General features: G+C 45.5%; 1 protein-coding gene across 8 annotated transcripts in view; it reads right to left on the minus strand.

Annotated features, from left to right (window-relative positions):
* The window catches only part of LOC121582689 (electrogenic sodium bicarbonate cotransporter 4-like), a 55,728-nt gene that overhangs the window by 25,108 nt on the left and 13,553 nt on the right, over positions 1-17,067 (minus strand). For all 8 annotated transcript variants that reach the window (XR_006003390.2, XR_006003391.2, XM_041898683.2 and 5 more), the window contains 4 exons: positions 12,674-12,729; positions 720-877; positions 518-605; positions 113-267 (listed from right to left, as the gene is read on the minus strand). Coding sequence is in view for 6 of the 8 variants with exons in the window: in XM_041898683.2 (XP_041754617.1) it covers positions 113-267; positions 518-605; positions 720-877; positions 12,674-12,729 (457 nt within the window). In the remaining 2 variants the exon portion in view is untranslated. The remainder of the gene's footprint in view (positions 1-112; positions 268-517; positions 606-719; positions 878-12,673; positions 12,730-17,067) is intronic.

A 17,067-nucleotide genomic window follows, 5' to 3' on the forward strand; every position in this document is an offset into this window, starting at 1 on the left:
ACAATCACTCCTCTCCTCTTCTGACTGACTAACTGCCTAACTAACTCCCTAACTTACTAACTAACTACACTGAACAACTGAATAGATCTGATATGTGGTTCATCCTCTGTACCTCATGTCAGCAGAGGGGACTTTCTTGGGGGGCTCGATGCGTATTTTGGGGTCCCACTCCCCTGGTGGCAGAACGATGACCTCATCCAGAAACTCATCAATCCCAGCGATCAGGTCGTCACGGTCCCGGGCTTTATACGCCACATCACTAAACAACTGACAGGACAGCACATCACACAGTTACACACAGCATATGATGTTATGAGTGTGTGTGTGTGTGTGTGTGTTAATGAAGAGGTCAGAGTTGAACTGCAGAGCCCTGGCTGTAACATACTGATTGAGTGTGTGAGGTAATGTATCCACTGAATATCTTGAGGTTATGAAAAAACCCATCAATCAAAACACTCTAATATATGTCTCAGCTTAATGAACATTTAAGCACACAAAAATATTAGGTCATTCTTACGTCATCCACCATGAGCGTAGCGATGGCTCGACCAATCTCGTTGTAGGACTTGCCTTTGCCATGAGGACCCAGCAAGACAAACAGAAACCTGCCAGGAGACAAGGGGTTAACACACCTGTAGAGCAGCAGCACACGCATGCACACACGCACACGCATGCACACACGCACGCACACACGCACACGCACACGCATGCACACACACCTGGTAGGTACGGGGACCTCGGTCAGGCCTCCCAGTGTGGTAGCTTGGGCCAGACGTACGAACGCTACAAATGGTTTGTCCAGGAAGTCCACTTCTCCAATCAGAACATTAGATGCCTCGGCATCACGAGGAATCTTCTTCATGAACTTGTTCTTCAACTAGAGTGGAGAGAAAGCAGGGTGGTAGAGAAAGAGAGAGAGAATGGAGAGAAAGAGGTGGCAGGTGGCAGAGGAACAATAACTATATATTTAGAGATCAAGAGCAGGATTCAGAATAACTACAAGGCATCTTGCCATTGTCATTACACCTAATGAAGGCTATTGTAGCCAAAATTACATTTTAGTCATTTAGCAGATGCTCTTATCCAGAGCGACTTACAGTTAGTGAGTGCATACATTTTCATACTGGCCCCCCGTGGGAAACGAACCCACAACCCTGGCGTTGCAAGCGCCATGCTCTACTAACTTAGCTACAGGGGACTACACTATTATAGCGCAAGAATAAAGCAGCATTTAGAATGTAAAGGCATTTCTTTACTGTAATCTGTCACACAGCAGAGCAGCTGAAGTCATGTCATCATTATGTCAGTGTCGATATCTAATCGATAGCTGATCACTCACTGCATGTGATGCCTAGGACAAGATACACATAACCACACTCCAATAGTACTGTAGCTCATTATTGCTACACACACACACACACACACACACACACACACACACACACACACACACACACACACACACACACACACACACACACACACACACACACACACACACATACCCACACACACACTCTCCATTGGCCACTCAATACCTCTGCATACTTCACTCATACAAAATCACACAATCTGCTGAAAAAACCAGCATAGACTAGCATCCATTTCAAGCTGGTACATGCTGGTCCCTGCTAGTCCGTGCTGGTCGGATGCTGGTCAAGCTGGTTCTGCTGGCAAACCAGCATGGTTTGTTAAAGAGATTGAACATAGGATATGAAAGTATGTGAATGTATATTTTTCTATGTAGATATTTTCTATTGGTAATGAGAACTGTGAATTTATATTTTTCTACAAAACAATTGCACTGAACCAGATAATTGACCTTTGACACTTTTGGCAAAAAATATGTTTCTTAAATTCTATTGAAATAACTTTTCCTCAAACTAGTCAACTTTCTCTTGTCTCATAATTTTTCCTGTTTTACAGGAAACATACAGTGGGGAAAAAAAGTATTTAGTCAGCCACCAATTGTGCAAGTTCTCCCACTTAAAAAGATGAGAGAGGCCTGTAATTTTCATCATAGGTACACGTCAACTATGACAGACAAATTGAGAAAAGATAATCCAGAAAATCACATTGTAGGATTTTTGGCTCTCACAGACCTGTAACTTCTTCTTTAAGAGGCTCCTCTGTCCTCCACTCGTTACCTGTATTAATGGTACCTGTTTGAACTTGTTATCAGTATAAAAGACACCTGTCCACAACCTCAAACAGTCATACTTCCAACTCCACTATGGCCAAGACCAAAGAGCTGTCAAAGGACACCAGAAACAACATTGTAGACCTGCACCAGGCTGGGAAGACTGAATCTGCAATAGGTAAGCAGCTTGGTTTGAAGAAATCAACTGTGGGAGCAATTATTAGGAAATGGAAGACATACAAGACCACTGATAATCTCCCTCGATCTGGGGCTCCACGCAAGATCTCACCCCGTGGGGTCAAAATGATCACAAGAACGGTGAGCAAAAATCCCAGAACCACACGGGGGGACCTAGTGAATGACCTGCAGAGAGCTGGGACCAAAGTAACAAAGCCTACCATCAGTAACACACTACGCCTGTCACGAATTCCGCCGAGACTGCTCCTCCTCCTTGTTCGGGCAGGCTTCGGCGTTCGTCGTCTCCGGAGTACTAGCTGCTACCGTTTGATGTTCTCTATGTTTGTTTGGTTTTGTCTGATTAGTGCACCTGTTCCATATCACGTATTGATTATGTCACCTATAAGTTTCCTTTGGTTTTGTTTGTAGTTGTGTGTTGTTGTCCGCCTGTCCGTTGGTGATTTGTATTTGCTCTCGTGTATTTAGTGTATTGACGCACTGTTTGCGTAATCACTTGTATTTTGTGCATTGACGCACAGTATGCGTAATCGCTCGCCTCCGTTGTGTTGAGGCCCGTTATTTTGTTTTGTCGTGTTTTGACTAGTAAAGTCTGTTGGACTAAGCTTCTGTGTCCTGCGCCTGACTCCAACACCACATCCACATCAGCACGTGACAGAACAACACACCATACAATGGAGTCAGCAGGAGCAGCGGCGGCGACCGAGTCGCTGGAGGATCGGGTCAGCTGCCAGGACGCCATGATCCAGCAACTCGGCTCCGCCATGCAGGAGGTAATGAACACCCTGCGCCGATGGGAAAGGGGAGGCATGCCCACACCTCCTCCTACATTACCACCACCATCGGCCATCCCCACCAGACCAGCTCCGGAATCCAGTGGGATTCGGCTCTCGCTCCCGAGGGCGGATGATGGCACCGCAGCCGGCTGTCAGGGGTTCCTCCTTCAGGTGGAACTCTACCTGGCCACCATACACCCGGCACCCTCAGGATACGAGAGCGTGTCCGCCCTCATCTCCTGTCTCTCCGGCAAGGCGTTGGAGTGGGCCAACGCCCACAATGGAGGGGAATAGACGCCGCCACCATCAGCTACGCGGAGTTCTCCCGCCGCTTCAGGGCAGTTTTCGATCACCCTCCTGAGGGTAAAGCGGCGGGGGAGCGTCTGTTCCACCTCCGACAGGGGAAGAGGAGCACACAGGAGTTCGCCCTGGATTTCCGGACTCTAGCGGCGGATGCGGGGTGGAATTAGAGGGCCCTCATCGACCACTATAGGTGTAGCCTGCGTGAGGACGTTCATCGAGAGCTGGCCTGCAGGGACAACAATCTGTCCTTCGACCAGCTAGTGGACATGTCCATTCGTCTGGATACCCTGCTGGCCACCCGAGGACGTCCCGAGATGGGGCCGTCCATTCCATCCCCCAGCACCTCCGAGCCGAGCCCAATGGAGCTCGGGGGTGCTGGCGCTAGAGAGAGAAGGAGAGAGAACCCGAGGGGGGCCGTCCCCTGCACCAGCTGTGGCCGTGGAGGACACACTGCGGCTAGGTGCTGGGGAGGGTCTCCAAGGAATCGAGGCAACAGGTGACTGGGGAGTCATTGACTGGGGAGTCATTTCAGGTGAGTAGGCGCCCCACTCACCCAGAGCTCTCTGTTGTTCACTTGTGTATACCTGTGGTATTTCCTCAGGTTGCATCTCATTCCCAGCATAAGGCGCTAGTCGATTCAGGTGCAGCTGGGAATTTTATTGATCGGAAATTTTGTTCTAAGTTAGGGATTCCCCTCCTGCCCGTTGATGCACCCTTTCCTGTCCATGCCCTAGATAGCCGCCCGTTGGGATCTGGGTTGATTAGGGAGGTCACAGCGCCACTAAAGATGAAGACGCAGGGGGGTCATGAGGAGATTATTCAGTTGTACCTAATTGACTCTCCTGCATATCCCGTGGTGCTGGGGCTTCCTTGGTTAATCACCCATGACCCCACCATTTCGTGGCAACAGAGGGCTCTCAAGGAATGGTCTGGCCAGTGTGTTGGGCGATGTTTAGGTGTTTCCGTTGGGGCGACCACGGTGGAGATTCCGAACCAAGTGCCCGCAATGCACATTCCCCCTGAGTATGAGGATTTGGCACTCGTGTTCAGCAAGACGAGGGCGATTCGATTGCCACCTCATAGACAGGGAGATTGTGCGATAAACCTCCAGACAGGTGCGGCACTTCCGCGGAGCCATGTGTATCCTCTGTCTCAAGAGGAGACGGCGGCTATGGAAACACACATAGCTGAGTCCCTGAGACAGGGATACATACGGCCCTCCACATCCCCTGCGTCCTCGAGTTTCTTTTTTGTGAAGAAAAAGGATGGAGGTTTGTGCCCGTGTATTGATTATCGTAGTCTCAATCAGATCACTGTGAAATACAGTTACCCTCTACCTCTGATTGCGAGTATGACTGAATAATTACGCGGAGCGCGTTTCTTCACAAAACTGGATCTCAGGAGCGCTTATAACTTGGTGCGCATTAGGGAGGGGGATGAATGGAAGACGGCATTTAGTACCACCTCAGGTCATTATGAGTATCTTGTCATGCCATACGGGTTAATGAATGCTCCTTCAGTCTTCCAATCATATGTGGACGAGATCTTCCCGGACCTGCATGGGCAGGGAGTGGTAGTGTACATTGACGACATCCTAGTGTACTCTGCTACCCGAGCCGAGCATGTAGCCCTGGTGCGCCGAGTGTTGGGTAGGCTGTTGGAGCATGACCTGTATGTCAAGGCAGAGAAATGTCTGTTTTTCCAGGAGTCCATCTCCTTCTTGGGTCATCGGTTGTCCGCGTCAGGGGTGAAGATGGAGGTTGACCGGGTGTCAGCCGTGCGTAACTGGCAAACCCCAACCACTGTTAAAGAGGTGCAGCAGTTTTTGGGTTTTGCCAATTACTACCGGAGGTTTATCCGGGGTTTTGGACAGGTAGCAGCTCCCATTACTTCCCTGCTGAAGGGGGGCCCGGTGCGTTTGCAGTGGTCGGCTGAAGCGGACAGGGCGTTTTGTAAACTGAAGGACCTGTTCACTTCGGCTCCGGTGCTGGCGCACCCGGACCCCACTTTAGCGTTCCAGGTAGAGGTGGACGCGTCAGAGGCTGGTATTGGGGCATTACTGTCGCAACGCTCCGGCACGCCTCCTAAGCTCCGTCCCTGCGCTTTTTATTCTAAGAAGCTCAGCCCGGCGGAGCGTAATTATGACGTAGGGGACAGGGAGCTGTTAGCCGTGGTTCAAGCCCTAAAGGTGTGGAGGCATTGGCTTGAGGGGGCTCAACACCCTTTTCTCATTCTGACTGACCATCGGAACCTGGAGTACATCCGGGCAGCTAGGAGATTGAACCCTCGTCAGGCTAGGTGGAACATGTTCCTGACCCGGTTCGTTTTTAAGATCACTTACATCCCAGGGTCCCAGAACGGTAAGGCAGACGCCCTGTCCCGGCGGTATGACACAGAGGAGAGGTCCATTGAGCCCACTCCCATACTGCCGGAGTCTTGTCTGGTGGCACCGGTGGTATGGGAGGTCGATGCGGAAATTGAGCGGGCGTTACGCACCGACCCTACTCCCCCAGAGTGTCCAGTGGGTCGGACGTACGTGCCGCTCGAGGTCCGTGATCGTCTCATCTATTGGGCTCATACGTCACCCTCCTCTGGACATCCAGGTATTGGCCGGACAGTGCACTGCCTTAGTGTTAAGTACTGGTGGCCAACATTGGCTAGGGACATGAGGGTTTATGTCTCCTCCTGCTCGGTGTGCGCTCAGTGTAAGGCGCCTAGACACCTGCCCAGGGGGAAGTTACAACCCCTGCCCGTTCCACAACGGCCGTGGTCTCACTTCTCGGTGGACTTTGTTACGGACCTTCCCCCCTCTCAGGGGAATACCACTATTCTGGTCGTTGTGGATCGGTTCTCTAAGGCCTGTCGTCTCATTCCTATGCCGGGTCTCCCTACTGCCCTACAGACCGCTGAGGCTTTGTTCACCCACGTCTTCCGGCACTACGGGGTTCCCGAGGATATAGTGTCTGATCGGGGTCCCCAATTCACCTCTAGAGTCTGGAGGGCGTTCATGGAACGCTTGGGGGTCTCGGTTAGCCTCACCTCGGGTTACCACCCTGAGAGTAATGGGCAGGTGGAGAGAGTAAACCAGGATGTGGGTAGGTATCTGAGATCCTATTGCCAGGGCCGGCCGGAGGAGTGGTCGGGGTATATCCCCTGGGCAGAGATGGCTCAGAACTCTCTTCGCCACTCCTCTACTAACCTGACCCCTTTTCAGTGTGTGTTAGGTTATCAGCCGGTTCTGGCACCATGGCATCAGAGCCAGATCGAGGCTCCTGCGGTGGATGAGTGGTTTCGGCGCTCTGAAGAAACGTGGAATGCTGCCCACGTACATCTGCAGCGGGCCATCCGCAGGCAGAAGGCGAGCGCCGATCTCCACCGCAGTGAGGGTCCAGTCTACGCCCCTGGAGATCGAGTCTGGCTCTCGACTCGAAACCTGCCCCTTCGCCTGCCCTGCCGGAAGCTTGGCCGGCGGTTTGTGGGGCCATTTAAAGTCCTGAGGAGATTGAACGAGGTGTGTTACAAGTTGCAACTGCCTAATGACTATCACATTAACCCCTCGTTCCATGTGTCTCTCCTCAGGCCGGTGGTAGCTGGTCCACTCCAGGAGAGTGAGATAAGAGAGACCCCTCCGCCCCCACTGGACATCGAGGGGGCTCCGGCGTACTCAGTCCGGTCCATCGTGGATTCGAGACGTCGAATGGGGGGTCTACAATATCTCGTGGAGTGGGAGGGGTACGGTCCGGAAGAACGGTGCTGGGTGCCTAGGAGGGACATTTTAGATCCATCCCTCCTGACTGAGTTCCACCGTAGTCATCCTACGCGCCCTGCTCCACATCCTCCTGGCCGTCCCCGAGGCCGGAGTCGGCGCACGGCTGGAGCCGCGCGTCAAGGGGGGGGTACTGTCACGAAATCCGCAGAGACTGCTCCTCCTCCTTGTTCGGGCAGGCTTCGGTGTTCATCGTCTCCGGAGTACTAGCTGCTACCGTTTGATGTTCTCTATGTTTGTTTGGGTTTGTCTGATTAGTGCACCTGTTCCATATCACGTATTGATTATGTCACCTATAAGTTTCCTTTGGTTTTGTTTGTAGTTGTGCGTTGTTGTCCGCCTGTCCGTTGGTGATTTGTATTTGCTCTCGTGTATTTAGTGTATTGACGCACTGTTTGCGTAATCACTTGTATTTTGTGTATTGACGCACAGTATGCGTAATCGCTCGCCTCCGTTGTGTTGAGGCCCGTTATTTTGTTTTGTCGTGTTTTGACTAGTAAAGTCTGTTGGACTAAGCTTCTGTGTCCTGCGCCTGACTCCAACACCACATCCACATCAGCACGTGACAACACCGCCAGGGACTCAAATCCTGCAGTGCCAGACGTGTCCCCCTGCTTAAGCCAGTACATGTCCAGGCCCGTCTGAAGTTTGCTAGAGTGCATTTGGATGATCCAGAAGAGGATTGGGAGAATGTCATATGGTCAGATGAAACCAAAATAGAACTTTTTGGTAAAAACTCAACTCGTCGTGTTTGGAGGACAAAGAATGCTGAGTTGCATCCAAAGAACACCATACCTACTGTGAAGCATGGGGGTGGAAACATCATGCTTTGGGGCTGTTTTTCTGCAAAGGGACCAGGACGACTGATCCGTGTAAAGGAAAGAATGAATGGGGCCATGTATCGTGAGATTTTGAGTGAAAACCTCCTTCCATCAGCAAGGGCATTGAAGATGAAACGTGGCTGGGTCTTTCAGTATGACAATGATCCCAAACACACCACCCGGGCAACGAAGGAGTGGCTTCGTAAGAAGCATTTCAAGGTCCTGGAGTGGCCTAGCCAGTCTCCAGATCTCAACCCCATAGAAAATCTTTGGAGGGAGTTGAAAGTCTGTGTTGCCCAGCGACAGCCCCAAAACATCACTGCTCTAGAGGAGATCTGCATGGAGGAATTAGCCAAAATACCAGCAACAGTGTGTGAAAACCTTGTGAAGACTTACAGAAAACGTTTGACCTGTGTCATTGCCAACAAAGGGTATATAACAAAGTATTGAGAAACTTTTGTTATTGACCAAATACTTATTTTCCACCATAATTTGCAAATAAATTCATAAAAAATCCTACAATGAGATTTTCTGGATTTTTTTTCTCATTTTGTCTGTCATAGTTGACGTGTACCTATGATGAAAATTACAGGCCTCTCTCATCTTTTTAAGTGGGAGAACTTGCACAATTGGTGGCTGACTAAATACTTTTTTTCCCCACTGTATGATCTGTTTTCCTGGTCTCAATCCTGGACCAGTTACCACATCATAAGCCATTTATTACAGGAAATTAGCTTTAAAACAGCAAAATTATCTCAATCTCATGGCAAAATGTGTAGAATATCATGAAACAACATTTTTGAACAGCATTTTTTTCTCTCTGCCCCATGGCAAAAATAATGTACCTCCCCCCCCCCAAAAAAGTAATTGTTTTAGTTTTAGTTTTTGGTGGGGGTTGGGGTCTGGAGGATGGGCCCCCCAGACAAAACAGTGTTGTGCACTGCTTGTATGTAAGGAACACGTGATATACTGGCGGGCAATGCTTTTGTATCAATCTAGTAAACAATTGGATAGGTCTTTGTCATTCAACAGCATGACCTTCAGTCTATCCTGATGGTATTTGAGTCACATACAATACCAGTCAAAAGTTTGGACACACCTACTCATTCAAGGGTTTTTCTTTATTTTTACTATTTTCTATATTGTACTACTATGAAATAATAACACATATGTGGTAACCAAAAAAGTGTTAAACAAATCACAATATATTTTATATTTGAGATTCTTCAAAGTAGCCACCCTTTGCCTTGATGACAGCTTTGCACACTCTTGGCATTCTCTCAACCAGCTTCACCTAGAATACTTTTCCAACAGTCTTGAAGGAGTTCCCACATATGCTGAGCACTTGTTGGCTGCTTTTCCTTCACTCTGTGGTCCAACTCATCCCAAACCATCTCAATTGGGTTGAGGTCGGGGGATTGTGGAGGCCAGGTCATCTGATGCAGCACTCCATCACTCTCCTTCTTGGTCAAATAGCCCTTACACAGCCTGGAAGTGTGTTGGGTCATTGTCCTGTTGAAAAACAGATGATAGTCCCGCTAAGCGCAAACCAGATGGGATGGCGTATTGCTGCAGAATGTTGTGGTAGCCATGCTGGTTAAGTGTGCCTTGAATTCTAAATAAATCACTGAGCACCCCCACAGCAAAGCACCCCCACACCATCACACCTCCTCCTCTATGCTTCACAGTGGGAACCACACATGCAGAGATCATCCGTTCACCTACTCTGTGTCTCACAAAGACACGGCGGTTGGAACCAAAAATCTCACATTTGGACTCATCAGACCAAAGGACAGATTTCCGCCGGTCTAATGTCCATTGGTCGTGTTTCTTGGCCTAAGCAAGTCTCTTCTTCTTATTGGTGTCCTTTAGTAGTGGTTTCTTTGCAGAAATCCGACAAATGAAGGCCTGATTCACTCAGTCTCCTCTGAACAGTTGATGTTGAGATGTGTCTGTTACTTGAACTCTGGGAAGCATTTATTTGGGCTGCAATTTCTGAAGCTGGTAACTCTAATAAACTTATCCTCTGCAGCAGAGGTAACTCTGGGTCTTCCATTCCTGTGGCGGTCCTCATGAGAGCCAGTTTCATCATAGCGCTGGATGATTTTTGCGACTGCACTTGAAGAAACTAGAAGTTCTTGAAATTTTCCGGATTGACTGACCTTCATGTCTTAAAGTAATGATGGACTGTCATTTCTCTTTGCTTATTTGAGCAGTTCTTGCCATAATATGGACTTGGTCTTTTACTAAATAGGGCTATCTTCTGTATACGAACCCTACCTTGTCACAACACAACTGATTGGCTCAAACGCATTAAGAAGGAAAGAAATTCCACAAATGAACTTTTAACAAGGCACACCTGTTAATTGAAATGCATTCCAGGTGACTACCTCATGAAGCTGGTTGAGAGAATGCCAAGAGTGTGCAAAGCTGTCATCAAGGCAAAGGGTGGCTACTTTGAAGAATCTCAAAAATAAAAAATATTTTGATTTGTTTAACACTTTTTTGGTTACTACATGATTCCATATGTGTTATTTCATAGTTTTGATGTCTTCACAATTATTCTACAATGTAGAAAATAGTACAAATAAAGAAAAACCCTGGAATGAGTAGGTGTGTCCAAACCTTTGACTGGTACTGTATGTGTACACCCCTTCAAATTAGTGGACTTTTTGTTGAAAACAAATATTTGAATGGGAAGAGACTGTCAGTGGCAAACATGGTTAAAGACCCAACAACATTATATAGTATCCCATCCTCGTGAAGAAAAGCACATGAGCTAATTTATGCAGCAGCATAAGTATTCAGACCCCTTGACTTTTCCACATTTTGTTACGTTACAGCCTTATTCTAAAATGGATTACATAGGTTAATTCCTCATCAATCTACACACAGTACCCCATAATGACAAAGCAAAAACTGGTTTTAAGAAGTTTTAGCAAATTTAAAATAAAATAAAAACCTTCCAGAAGGACAACCATCTCTGCAGCACTCCACCAATCAGGCCTTTATGGTAGAGTAGCCAGACGGAAGCCGCTCCTCAGTAAAAGGCACATGACAACCCGCTTGGAGACTGGGGCAAAGGTTCACCTTCCAACAGGACAACGACCCTAAGCACACAGCCAAGACAATGCAGGAGTGGCTTCGGGACAAGTCTCTGAATGTCCTTGAGTGGCCCAGCCAGAGCCCGGACTTGAACCCGATCAAACATCTCTGGAGAGACCTGAAAATAGCTGTGCAGGAACGCTCCCCATCCAACCTGACAGAGCTTGAGAGAATCTGCAAAGAAGAATGGGAAAAACTCCCAAAATACAGGTGTGCCAAGCTTGTAGCGTCATACCGAAGAAGATTTGAGGCTGTAATCGCTGCCAAAGGTGCTTCAATAAATTACTGAGTAAAGGGTCTGAATACTTTGTAAATGTGATATTTCAGTTATATTTTGTATTATTATTTTTAACAGTTTTTGCTTTGTCATTATGGGGAGGAAAAAACAATTTAATCAATTATAGAATAAGGCTGTAACGTAACAAAATCTGGGAAAAGTCAAGGGGTCTGAATACATTCCGAATGCATTGTATTTCAACTTTCATGCTACATAAAGATAAATAGCATACATTTTTATTTTATACATTTGCACCCGTTACTGAAATGGTTGTTCCAGTTTAGATGGTTTAGGTAGTCTCATCTTTTTAACCCTGGCAGTCATTCTGAATGCAGATTGTGGGTGAATAAAAGTTAACATTTTTGGATTTTCCCAGTCAGGCTGGATTCCAATAGGAATTAGACATCACTTTGCACTCCAGCATAATGTGACTTGGTGCTGGTTTTGCGGGTGACCAGCGTGTGTCCAAAACACATATGCTGTCACCAGCAAAAACACAGCGAAAGCTGGTCACCAGAGAAAACACAACGAAGGCTGGTCACAAGCAAAAACACAACAAAATCTGGTCACCAGCTAAAACACAACGAAGGCTGGTCACCAGCGAAAACGCAACAAGGGCTGGTTTACCAGCGAAAACACAACGAAGGCTGGTCACCAGCGAATACGCAACGAGGGCTGGTCAACAGCGAAAACACAACGAAGGCTGGTCACCAGCGAAAACACAATGAAGGCTGGTCACCAGTGAAAACACAACGAGGGCTGGTCACCAGCGAAAACACAATGAAGGCTGGTCACCTGCAAAAACACAGCGAAGGCTGGTCACCAGCCTATGCTGGTCTGTGCTGTTTTTTTTCATCAGGGAAAGCTCAAATCTCAGTGCAGTAAACATGCCTCACTCCTACTCCCCAGTAGCACGTGGGACTGGAGTGGTTGGTGCTTAGGCCAAAATCACCTCCTAATCTTTTAATGCTGCTTTCAGAGTCAACTCATTTTCTGCCTCTCTCTCTCTCTCTCTCTCTCTCTCTCGCTCTCTTTCTATACCTCTCTCTCCCCCTCTCGCTCTACCTCTACCCCTCTCTCTCTATACCTCCCCTTCTACCTCTCTTTCTCTGTCTTTCTATACCTCTGTCTCTCTACCTCCACCCCTCTCTCTCTCTCTCTCTCTCTCTCTCTGTCTCTGTAACTAATTCAAGTAGACCCCCCCCGCACACACACACTATCTCCATCACATACACACACACACACAAGGCTGCATAGGTACACACACAGAATAGTGATGTTCGTTGTTACCTGGTCTGTGCTTGGAGTGTCTGAAATATCGTTCATACTTCGGCTTTGCGCATGATCTGAAACATCATATCAAAAACATGTGTATCAAAAACACACACACACACCAATTAGTACTCCACAGAAATTCACCTCAAGTTAGCAATCTTCTCTGTCTTCTCTGTGTATGTACAGTTTAAAGTTTGTTTAGTGTGTGTTTAATTTTTACATTGAGTAGAAGAGGCACTACCCACATGAAAAAAACTATAGCATGGTATAAATACTGTAGTATTATAATTTATATACTATAGTATTCACTGTAGTGTTTTTGCTAACTTTACTGTAGTATTTATTCACTGTAGTGTTTTTGCATATGGACAGTATATTGCAGTATATTGCATACAGACTAGCCTGGCTGACGTGACCCACATGTCGCGTCAGTGATCCACTGGTCTGGAAAGGAGAACGTATGCAATATTCGCTCAGAAATTGTACAACGGGTTTGATTTGTTCTCTCAAATGTTTTTTTTTCTTTTCCTCAGGGGTTGAGGCCTCTCTTGTTTGGATTTGAAAATCCAACCGTTGTAATGGAAGGGGGCAGTGCTCAGGGGGCTGTGTGTGGCCGTGCATGTGGGTGTTTGAGTGAGAAAGACACAGAGGAGAGCCAACCAGTAAACGCACAGCCACCATAATTATTGACGCATTGTGCCGACAACATCAAAGAGCCATTTCATACTCTGAAGTCCAATTTACTGTAGTGTTGTTGCGGACATTACTGTAGTATTTACTAAAGTGTTTTTGTTTTATTATCTTTTACATAGAAGTGGGGGCTTTCACCTTGAGGAAACCTACTGCAGAAATATTAAAGAGCACATTTTCCATAACCTGTAAGTAGGTAGGACTGGGGTCTGAATGGATAGGTTCAGAGCTTTTACTCTTTTCTATAACCTGTAGAGAACACAATATATGGTTTATAATTGGCATATGGTCTCGTGGGTGGCACAAATTGGGCCATGGGGGAGGGGAATGGGCGGGGTGTATGCAAATGTCTATTGGCATATCAATACAGTATGTTGTATAGTTTTCTACATTATACTACAGTTTACTACAGTGTACTACATAATGATATAGTAAGTACTACACAATCGAGGGATACTACAGTGTGTCCCATATGGGAAAATAATATATATGAATATATTTCAATAAAATATAAATATATTTAAATGTATTTAAATCAAATAAAAAATGTATTTATCAAATATATAAATAAATAAAATACACACTCACGCCTCACAACCTTCTCTACCCCGATGATAATATTGTGTTTCTATTGACCTCTGGTACCTTAGCATAGGTTCCCAAAGTGGCATTTTGCATGCAAAAGTTGGATCATTGAGTTATAGTATAAATTCTGCAGCTATTAAAGCATAGCTTATCTGCAGCTTATGAAACATAGTACAAAAAAAGGTGGTGTTTATTTGGAAAAGACACTTGAACGTAGAACATATCTGTAAATATATTTTAAAATATATGAAAATATGTTTCCAGAGCTGTCAATCACAATTTGAAATGTTCCCGAGCCCCACCCCCAGCCCCGCCTCCAACTGACAGAGCAACCATTACAATTTTGAATTTTCTTAGAAGAAGGAGAATAGCAGCCATCACTGCCAAAAAGCGTTCTTGTGGATAATGGCGTTTTATTTTATTATATATTCATAACCTTTAATTAAAATATGTTTTTAACATGGTGGGTGACAGAGAATGAACATAATTTATTCAACTGCAAGCATGAGTTTTCATCGAGCTTGCTAACACCTAGCTAGCTAGATAGGTAGCTCCTTCTTTATCTTGCCACCAACGTGCGGTGTGACTGACCAAGGAAAGAAATTTTTTGAAAATTAAGTTGAGTAGAATTCAGTAGAGTTAATGTTATGTATGTATTAGATATAATTGAATTGCCAAAGCTATTGTTAAATGTTCTTGGCTAGCCAAGCAATGTGTATAGCTTTAGTGAGGGTTGGGTGTCTCGATAGAACTGGCTAGCTAGCTAGCTAGCTAGATTAGTTCTAGCAAAATATGATCATATTTTTCCTTCCTGCAGTTGATCCATCTGGACTGGAGCCTCAGCTGCCTATTGATAGACCCCAGCCAATATAAGTAGTCTTTTGTATCATTTAGCTAGCTAGTTCCTAATGAAATGAAAATGTGTTAATGAACATTAGCCCCTTATTTATTCTTCATCTTGTGTGGAATTGTTTTACTGACTCTCTGTCACTGCATTATCAACAGCGTAACTGTCAACTTGGAAGTCCTTCAGACAAGGAGGTGACTGTGACTGAAAATGTTGTTGTGTTGTTTGATGCATCATTATTCCCATAACATTATTACAGAGAATCAGGCAAATTATGCTACCTTTTGCCTATTGGCTACTTAGTTTATTCAAGCCTGTCTCAAATTACAACACTGCCCCTTTAAGACAAAAAAAGATCTTTACCCCACATGCTTTTCAAAGATGTCTAGAAATGCACACATTTTGTGCTCTTGTAGGAAGCAATCACTCCCCCATTGACTACAAATGATCTATTACTGGGCTAATAACTCACTAACTAGCAAAGGATATGAACAAATGTTCAAATGTTCACATGTTGCTACATGTAGCTCTCGCTTTGATCTCAAAACAAGCGCATCTACTCACTAAAAACAGTCCAGTTCGAAGTGAATGGCACAGATCCATATATGGCAATGGTCTATTTGCACAGAGGCCTACTGAAGCTCTGATTGGTTATGGCGCACGGGTCTGTGTAGAGTAGGGGCCTGAGTCGTGCCTGTCAATGGAATAGAATCCTACTCCAATGCGTTCTGCCTACAACAAAATATCTTGCATAGTTAGTTTTGCATACTAAGTCATAGTTTGTTTTGTTTCGGTATGTTGCATTGAATGTGGCTAATATTGCGTTGATTCAATCACAATTCCCACAGTAAAGGGTAATGTTAATAGTGTTAACTAAAGGGGAAAACTCTAGAAAGTTTAATATCGTGCTTCTCGGTGCAGGCTGATATTTCTGCTGCGCTGCAGTCCCAGGGGATCTACGCGCCCACCAACGCACGCAGTTTAGACATTGCTTGTGAGTTTGAAAATGGACACTGGAGGTGAAGGAATCTGCATTGTAAATATCAATTTGATGTTCAAATACATTATTTTCAAATACAGATATTAAGTGCAAAGAGGTAATTTATAGATTATATTTTGTGTTTCAGATGTGACCTTCCAGTGACTCCCATGCCACAATTCAACAATGGACCCAGTTATTTTAGCAAAAATTAAGATGATTGAAAACACTCTTTTAGTTGTCAGTCATGAGTCATTCATTCAAACTTTTCAAAGTATACCACAGCATGCTATTGTGATTTAGTGCTGAATTTGTAATGTAATGCATTGAATTGTAGCTACAGTATGTAAGTTAAAAAGCAAAGTGTTCCATTCATTAAAATACATGTAAACATATATTGATTAAATATATTTTGGAATATATTTTACTAGCTACCACAGCATACTGTCAAAATGTATTTCCACAACATATATTTAAATATATAAACGTATATGTATAAATATATGAAAACTGACAATTTTGTAATATGTCAAAATATTTTTGTACATACAGTGCATTCTGAAAGTATTCAGTCCCTTTCACTTTTTCCACATTTTGTTACGTTACAGCCTTATTCTAAAATTGATTAAATATTTTTTTTCCCTCATCAATCTACACACAATACCCCATAATGACAAAGCAAACACAGGTTTTGTGACATTTTTGCAAATGTATTAAAAATTAAAAACTTAAATATCACATTTACATAATTGTTCAGACCCTTTACTCAGTACTTTGTTGAAGCACCTTCGGCAGCGATTACAACCTCAAACTCTTGGGTATGACGCTACAAGCTTGGCACACCTGTATTTGGGGAGTTTCTACCATTTTTCTCTGCAGATCCTCTAAAGCTCTGTCAGGTTGAATGGGGAGCATCGCTGCACAGCTATTTTCAGGTCTCTCCAGAGATGTTAGATCGGGTTCAAGTCCAGGCTCTGGCTGGGCCACACAAGAACATTCAGAGACTTGTCCCGAAGCCACTCCTGCGTTGTCTTGGATGTGTGCTTAGGGTCGTTGTCCTGTTGGAAGGTGAACCTTCGCCCCAGTCTGAGGTCCTGAGCGCTCTGGAGCAGGTTTTCATCAAGGATCTCTCTGTACTTTGCTCCGTTCATCTTTCCCTTGATCCTGACTAGTCTCCCCGTCCCTGCCACTGAAAAACTTCCCCACAGCATGATGCTGCCACCACCATGCTTCACCATAGAGATGGTGCAAGGTTTCCTCCAGACGTGACGCTTGGCATTCAGTCCAAAGAGTTCAATCTTGGTTTCA

Source organism: Coregonus clupeaformis, chromosome 15, assembly GCF_020615455.1.
Source record: "Coregonus clupeaformis isolate EN_2021a chromosome 15, ASM2061545v1, whole genome shotgun sequence".
Classification (NCBI taxonomy): domain Eukaryota; kingdom Metazoa; phylum Chordata; class Actinopteri; order Salmoniformes; family Salmonidae; genus Coregonus; species Coregonus clupeaformis.